General features: G+C 39.5%; 1 protein-coding gene across 1 annotated transcript; it reads right to left on the bottom strand.

Moving 5' to 3' along the window:
* Positions 1-2,717: 2,717 nt before the first annotated feature.
* LOC142632032 (protein QUIRKY) lies at positions 2,718-6,443 on the bottom strand. The gene has a single exon (XM_075806457.1). It carries the CDS (start codon positions 6,308-6,310, stop codon positions 3,179-3,181), a length of 3,132 nt encoding a protein of 1,043 aa, XP_075662572.1. The 5' UTR covers positions 6,311-6,443; the 3' UTR covers positions 2,718-3,178.
* Positions 6,444-8,646: the final 2,203 nt, after the last annotated feature.

The following is an 8,646-nucleotide window of genomic DNA, read 5'->3' as shown; positions in this document are numbered from 1 at the left end:
TACCGTAATATATGATTACAAAACGTATCACATTACCTTAATCACATGACCTTCTTAAATGAGTAAGCTTACATTACTAATTGGTGAGGATGTAATAATTTATTGAATTGACAAAATTGCCCATGCTAAAAAAAATTTATTTTACTGATTAGAATTTACTAAAATATCAAAAATATTTCTAAAATACTCCAAAACCTCTAAAATGACCAAAATACCCTTAAAACCACCAAAATGACTAAAATGCATCATGAATGTCCAAAATATCCAAAAACCTCCAAAATGACCACAATACCCCCCAAAACTTTTTAAATGACCAAAATCCATTGAAACCTCTAAAAACCCTCAAAACCTTTAAAATAACCAAAATACCCTTGAAACCTCCAAAATTACCAAATGCCCTCGAAAGCTTTAAAAATGACCAAAATACCTCAAAACTTGAACAATGACCAAATACCTTAAAACCTCCAAAATGACCAAAACACCCTTAAAACCTCTAAAATGACCAAAATACCCCAAACCTAAAAATTACTAAATAATCCCAAAATCTCTCAAAATGACCAAAATACTTTGAAACCTCTAAAATGGTCAAAATACCCCCAAAAACCTCTAAAATGAGCAAAAAAACCTTGAAACCTATAAAATGAAGAAAAAAAAAACACAAAACCTCAAAAAATGACCCAAAAAAAAAAAAAACCCTTGAAACCTCTAGAATGGCCACAATATCCTAAAACCTCTAAAATGATGAAAAATACCTTGAAACCCCTAGAATGAACAAAATACCTCTGAGATCTCTAAACTGATGAAAATAATCCCAAAACTACTATAAAACCAAAATGCCCCCGAAATCACTAGAATGACGAAAATACTCCTAAAACCATTAAAATGACCAAAATATCCCCTAAACATCAAAACAATCAAAAATTGGTTTTCATGGGTGTTTTAATCATTTTGAGGTTTCAGAGGTATTTTGTTCATTTTGAGGTTACAAGGATATTTTGGCCATTTTTGAGATATTGGGAGTATTCTAGTCATTTTAGATGTTTCAAGTTTTTTTGCACATTCTAGAGGATTTTAGGGCATTTTGGTCATTTCAGCCATTTTTTGGTGTGTATTTTAATTATTTTAGATATTTTGGGGTATTTTGGTCATTTATGAGGTTCCAGAGTTTTGTTATGGTCATTCTAGTGGTTTTTAGGGGAATTTTGGTTATTTTAGAGGTTTTGAGGTATTTTGGTAATTTTACAGGTTTTAGGGGTTATTTTGGTTATTTTATAGATTTTGATGCTATTTTGGTCATTTTAGATATTTCGGAGTATTTTTGGATGTTTTGAGATTTCGGGGGTATTTTGGCCATTCTAGTGATTTTGGCAGTATTTTGGTTGTTTTAGAGATTTCGGGACTATTTTGGTCATTCTAGGTTTTTTTTGGAAGGTATATTGGTCATTTTCATTGAATTTAGAGTATTTTTGCTAAATTTAGAGGTTACATGAGCATTGTAACCTCTGAAATGGTTACAATACATTCTTCAAAATGGTTATTTGTTCAAAGGGCCAACAAAAGTCATGCATGTCATGGACTCCAATGAGATTTTCTAGCATGGGCAATTCATGTCATGGGACTTGCTGGACATTTTGGTCCAGATAAGACAAATGAGGAAGTGGAATATCAATTTTATTGGTCTATCCTGAAAAGGGACTTATTTATTTTTTTATATAAAAATAAATAAATAAAAGTCCTCTAGAAAGTGAATCTATTTTCCAATTTGATTCCCCGATGCAATGGCTTCCTAATTTATTCGGGTCTTATAATATTATCCTTTTCAACCCAAAATTTTTTTTATAAAAATAATCACCCAAAGAACAAATAGTTGGAGCATGACCACCATTTTCAACCTCAAGTGCACCTAAATATCTGTGCTAAAGCAATGAATTTGGAAGATTTAAGTGGAGTGCAATAGACATAGTCTGAAAATTGTGTTCAAAGGCTGCCAACCATGCATTCAGCATGTTTTTCAAATAAGTAGCAAAAAAAAGTTGTTTATCAAGAATATGTATTGAACTAAAGAAATGTTCTCCTAGCTAGAGATCTTTTTATCTGTGAATCACTAAAGCACTATCTCCTCCACATCAGAGGCTTTAGCAAGACGCGTTAAAGTTGCTAGCCCATTTTTTAGCAGTTAGCTTTTTGTCTAGCTTTTTACCCTTCAGAAAATTCACATTTACATTTAATTCAGTATGCCAATCTCGTGAACAAAGTTTTGACCACGCACAACATGGTCTTGGACACGAGTATGGTGCCACACAGCAACACAAGTAATTTAAAAAAAAAAAATTATAATATAATACAATATATATATATATATATATATATATATATATATATATATATATATATATATAAAAGACATCATTACAACATAAATATAATACAAGTAAGACATTTCAAATGAAATGTCTGTACCTTCTAAGTTTAGCCGTAAATATTAAAAATAAATAAATAAATAAATGTCATACCCCTGCATAATATTTGCTCCAACCTCCTCTTTTTTTCAAATCTGAGAAGATCATGGCCTGTACAGCTATACTTTAATGTAGTGCTCCGGCAGTGAAACTCAATCTAGACAGATTTCAATATTTCTCAGTGCAAAGTGAAAAACAATGATCATGAGCACAACTCACTAGCTAATGAGGTAAATCTACCATCATACACACATATAGTAGAAAAAAAGATGTCAGCTCAATTTTATAAATTAGAAAGCAATTCAATGTAGTTACTTTCCAAGACACCATTACAGCAAACTGTCACTGCTATTCAACTATAGCCTATACTATAGCACTCAATTTTTCTTCCCTGTAAACTGTCTTTTTGCCTCCCATTTCCTTTCTCTTATTTCAAGATTCAATAGTTATAAACTTATAAGTCAATCACTTCAAATCCCCCACCTTCTCCAAAATTAAAATTAAAAAAAAAAAGAGTGAACATCATGCCAATTTGCCACTTTCCTTCATAGCCTCACCTTTTTCACTCCTGAAAAATGTTATTAAGGGCAACTTTTTCAACACGGACGGACAGTTGTCTCTGATTGGCTCAACCTTTCCCCACCAATTCCATATTTTCATCCCCTAAAAAATTGTTAAAAAACCCAAACCAAAAAAACAAAAAAATATTCTCTTCTACTCTACATTAATCGATCTGACAAACTTGGAAGCCTTCTGAAGAAATTTAAGCTAGATGGTGGCATGGGGTCCCTAAACATGGGGTGGCGCAAGTAGTAGAATCCTAAGGCCACAGCAACCATCTTTGGTGGCACCACATAGAGAACCACAGTGATAAGCAGGCACACAAATATGAATAATTTAGTAGCTCTTGGGTCCCTCCAGCTCACCAAGGCTTGGACCCTTTCACCTTGGGTTGCAAAATCACCCAAAACTGTTTGGACCCTTGCAGCCAACATTCTCAACCGGTCATACCTTGCTCTAACCAAATCAGGTGGTTTCGAGCTTGGTATTGTATCAAATTCCTCATCAAGTTCATCCGGGTCAACTGCATCCGCATGTGATAATCGGATATCCATACCCGCTGGTATCTTGGGCTTAAACCGATAATACCAAACTCCAATCAAGAACACGTATAGAAACCCAGTCGGGACAATCAAATCAGGAAACCAAACAAGCACCAAATATAAAACATGGACCAGCACTGTTGTCACTGGGTTCCTCCACCTCCTTATATCATCCAACCATTTTGCTAACCCGACCGCCCAAGCAAGAACCGCCACGATCCGAAACCAATTAGCTTTACTCTTTCTCATGCTCCACGTGTGAGAATCCGCATCCAACATGTACCGAACCACTTCATGACCCAACGGAGGCTCGGAACGCGCAAGCCACGCCGCCACCATTTTAGTCGCCGCCCCACGTAACGCTTCCTGTTGAGACACCCCAAGCGGCCGCAAGTAATGCATTCTCGGAAGCAACGGCTGCCCGTAAACCGCACACGTGTCGGGCAGCAAAGAAGGACACGCGAACCGAACCGCCAACTCGATCTCGCCCATTTTTTTGAACCCGGTTCTCATCAAAACCAGCAAAGGGTACGAATTTGTGTACACTTTATTGCTTTCCAAAGTGGAGACTCGAATGCGCACTTTCCCGATTCGGGAGTCTGTTGTTTTCTCATCTGACACGTCAGCAAACATGCGCCAGTTGTCAAAAACTCCAATGGTGAGGACTGTGCAAGGGTCGTAGACTTGCCACGTGTACTGTTCGTTCCAGCGTGGATCAAAGCAGTCCGTGATGGTTCGAGTCCGGACCCACTTTTTGCCGTACTTGGCTACACAGTACGCGTCGGTTGAGCCTTTGCCTGGACCTTTGGCTTTCATTGGGAGCAAGCCACGAGCCCCGAGGATTCCAAGCTCTAAGATCCCAATAGCTGGCTTCCATAGCTGCTTAGCCGTGGGTCTAAAATCACTGCACACGTGCGCCGCTTCGTCCAGCACGTGATACCCACCCTCCAAGCAAAGACGCAGATGGATTCGTCCACAGTAGGACCCGCCTCCCCTTCCAGGTGGTACACAACCATCCGCACCACGGCATTCCAATGGGAACCATTTCGATGGCACGTGGCGCTCATCTAACCGTTGCTCGATCGCGCTCACGGGAATCATTATGTGGCCGAGGAGTTGGGGATCTTTGTTTGTACGGTCCTCGACGAGAATGATCAGCGAGTCTTCGAGTGGTTCTCCGGCGACGAAGAGCAAGTCCTCGTTGAAGTGCAGCGACCCGCTGTGATTGTTCATGGAGCCTCGCCTTGTTTTGAATGATTGAAATCCTATCTGAGCTTTTATTCTGATTTCTGGTGCCGTTAATGGAGGGAGATTCGAAGCAATTTGAAGGTCCTGAGCTTCGATTACTGTGACTCTCAGATACCATAGCTTTGGAGATTGGTACACCTTCGAGCGCGTGTGCGCTAAGTACGGCGCGTCTGAGTGCCAAGCTTCTGGAAATGCATCGTCGGCTTGAGTGCCAATCCAAACAGCGAGCTGAATGTCACCGGAGACTCCGCCGGGATGTTGATCGGCGGCTCCGCCTTCGAGACGGTACCACTGTGGCGCTAATGGACTATCGGGAGGATCGCGTACAGGCACGTCGGAGAGGTCGAAGCAAACGCCGCCGAGAAAACGCTCGGAATGCAAGTCCCAAATGGAGATCTCCAAGGTCGAGCTCGGCGAGTCAGGTCTGTTATGAGCAATCGCAAAGACCTGGTGCCAATCCGGTGAGTCAGTCGGTTCACCAGGTCTATGACTCGTCGGCTTCGATTTCACGCAATGACTCGTCGTCCTGATCTTCACGTAAGGGCTTTCGTTGTGCGCTAAACCACGCGCCTTCAAGATCCTCACAAACAAATACTGCATCGGCTCCACCAGATCGTACGGATGAACTCTCTCACTCTGATCCGCACCAAATTTACCAGAAATCACTTTCGGAGAGTAATCTCCATTTGGCCTCCTCAAAACCCTAACTCTCTCTCCACAGCCACTGCTTCCAACTCTCCCCATCTGCATCTTACTAATCGTCGGCTGAAACTGCTCCTCCGGCGTCGGTGGGTGATGATGAGAGTGAGAATCTTCATGATGCTGCTGTGGCGGAGGATGATGCTGAGGGTAATGATGATGATGTTGAGGGTGAGTCTCTTCAATAACCACAACCGGCGGCGAGTGACAGCCATCATGAACATTCTCCATCGGAGCAGGAGCTTCCTGAGTCGGTTCCTCCGGAGGCGGCGGATTCTGCGGCGGCGGACCACCACCACCACCACCTTGCGCGGGTGCCTCCTCAACAACAACCTGCTGGTCAAAATAGTAAATTCTCAACCCAATCTCACCCCTAATCCAACTAAACACACTCTTCTTCTCCAACGGTACGTATAACAAACCCTCCTCACCTCGCTTAGCAAACTGGCTCCCGTACAACTTCACCCTCCCCAAGAAATGGTTTTTACGGCCACTGCCACTGTTAGCTCCGTACCTCTTGTCGTTAAAAACCTCAATCTCAAGCTCCTCCGAGTCCATGTGTTCCGGGTCGGAAACCACGAACTCGATCGACTCGTTCCAAGTCGGGTTGAGGTCGCGGTACCTGGTGGAGGTCCGTTTCTTCTGGCCGTCGAAATCCACCACCACGTACGGGCTGGAACTGCCTTGCCCATCTTTAGGAAGAAGGTCACGTGCGTCCACCACGTCTATAATTAGCTTCCTCACTGTTTGCACCGTCGGCGGAGGTGGATTTGGATTTGGATTAGACGACGCCGGATTCATGGTGTCAACATTTTGTCATTTATGACAGCTTGGTATGGATGTGGACAAAAAATATGGGTTTGCTGCCGTTGATAGCGGTGTAAAGAGAAGCACGAAGATTTTTGAGGCTGGTTAATTGCGTTGTTATTATAGAGCGATACGGTTTGTTTGCTTTTTGAGGTGTGAGTGCGGTTTTTGAAATTTTTGTAATAGTGTACTGTTTGTTATTATTTCTACTATTTGGGTTTTTGATTTTTTTGATTTTGATTTTGATTTTTGTTATTGCAGTGACAGTGGTGGGAGAGAGTTTTTGTTTCTGATTCCATGCCCTCTCGTCAAGGTTTGTCCTTGCTTTTTCCCGGTTTTTCCCTCCTTTACGGGTTCGTTATCCACGTCATTCTTTTGTCTTTTTATTTCATTTTGTTTATTACTTCTTTTACTGTAATCATGCCCATGTAACACGAATTGAATAATCTTTCTTGCTTTTTTTTTTTTCTTCATACATAGAACTAGATCTTAATAGGAAAAATAATAGTAATAATAAAAAGCAATCAATATATTTAAAATAATATTCTATAGGGTGCTCTTGTTTTTTTTTTTTTTTTCAGCTAGTGTTCTAAATTCCTAGAACTGTTGAAGGGGTCAGGGGTGCAAATTGGTTGGGTTGGTCTTAGTCATTCCTCAATTTCTAGCTCCTCTAATCCTTTTGGTAAAGCATGTTCTGCATTAATATTATAGTTTGGTTTAGACTCTAGCCTATTGGTCACGTTCTGTATTATATTGTTATTTGATTGAGTGTTTGAGAAAATCAATATGCAGTTAGAAAAAGATTGACATGTGTCATTTGCCCTCAACTCCTCACCTCATCTATGATACGGAATGCATTAAGGATTTTTGGCTGACATGCCATTTCACATCCACTCCCTTTTACGATTGGTCGTCACACCATTCTACTAGTCTTTAAGTGCGAGCTTAAAGACTCTTCTATTTATTTATTTTTTAGTAAGAGTTAATAGGTTCCACTCATCATATTTTAATCAAATATGAATAATGTTCTAATTTTTAGTAACTTTAAAGTCCACAGCTTGGAAGTTAGCTTAGAAGCCCCCATATGGATAAAGTTTAGAGTTTAGTCTGTAATAATACTTGGGCCAATATTAAAAAAATGGGCTCTGAAAATTCTATACCAATCCATTTTGCACCTATTATTATCAAATTGTATAGGTGAATTTTGTCAAACTCTGCAGTTTAATTTTCTTAAGAATCATAGTACATTGATAAAAAGCCAAGCATTCATATTTCATAGTCGTACCCAATATCTGAGATGCCGCTGTAAGAAGGCACATGATTCCACTTCCCAACTATGGCCCTCTCCTTTTTGTCAAAAGCACCCACATTTTGAATAAAGTTTAAAAAACAAAAGCATCACCTTTATTTATTTCTTCTTGGGTTCCCTTATTCTTCCATACATCATGCCTTGTCAACAATCAGAAAGACAAAGTGCTTTCCTTTTCTTCATTAAGCAAACCTGAACACAACTGTGTTCAGGAAGCTCCGAGTCTCACCAATTTATGAAGTTAGTGAAAGTGAAATTTATATCAATACAACCAAATATTGTAGTTTCATTTCTTTCTTTCTTTTTTGCCCTTGGATTTTGTGTTCCTATTTAACATTTTGATCTTAAGAAAGAAAGAGGGTAACGAACTAAAATATGGTAAACTTTTCAGGATCTAATTTGGAGTTGATTTTCATCCAACATAAGAAATAGGAGATCCTTATAACATTCACAATTTTCCAACACTTCGGTCAAGAATAGAAAATTTCTCCTATGCTGCTAAACATTCTTGTCTAGAACATAGGTCGTGGCAAAAGTTACACGTCCCTCTCCCGCATCATATTTTGTTTGTCTTTTTTACCTTTTTTAAATTGGTGGATTGCCTGTGGAATCAGATCCTACGAGATAAAGTAAATTTTAAATTGATGCTGCTCTATTTTTGGCATATTCTTATGGAGGATTAGCGGATGAGATCAGTGTGAAGCTTGTAAGCCTCCAAGAATATTAGGTACAAGTGGAAGGACTGTCAAAAGACAATCTTTTTTCCCTATGGCATTCTTAATTTTTACCTAATCAAATTCTACCATATCTGAAATTATGCAGCCTTTAACTAAAATTAGCAGGAATCCAACTGTATTTATTTTTATTTCTTGAACGAATTTTATATTAGGAAGCTGGACTACTTTGAATTTTGGCTTTGTTTCTCCAAGTTCTAATTTGTCCAGTTCAATCGACAAAAAATATTATGGGGAAAGAGAAACTTGGGTTAGGGAAGAGCATATCTAAGAGAGGAAGAGAAAAT

This window comes from Castanea sativa, chromosome 4 (assembly GCF_040712315.1).
Source record: "Castanea sativa cultivar Marrone di Chiusa Pesio chromosome 4, ASM4071231v1".
Taxonomy (NCBI): Eukaryota; Viridiplantae; Streptophyta; class Magnoliopsida; order Fagales; family Fagaceae; genus Castanea; species Castanea sativa.
The sequence above is the reverse complement of the archived record's forward strand: the minus strand, read 5'-3'. Positions and strand labels throughout refer to the sequence as shown.

Coding starts and splice junctions, on each gene's coding strand:
- LOC142632032 (XM_075806457.1), bottom strand. CDS start 6,310: ATGAATCCGGCGTCGTCTAATCCAAATCCAAATCCACCTCCGCCGACG.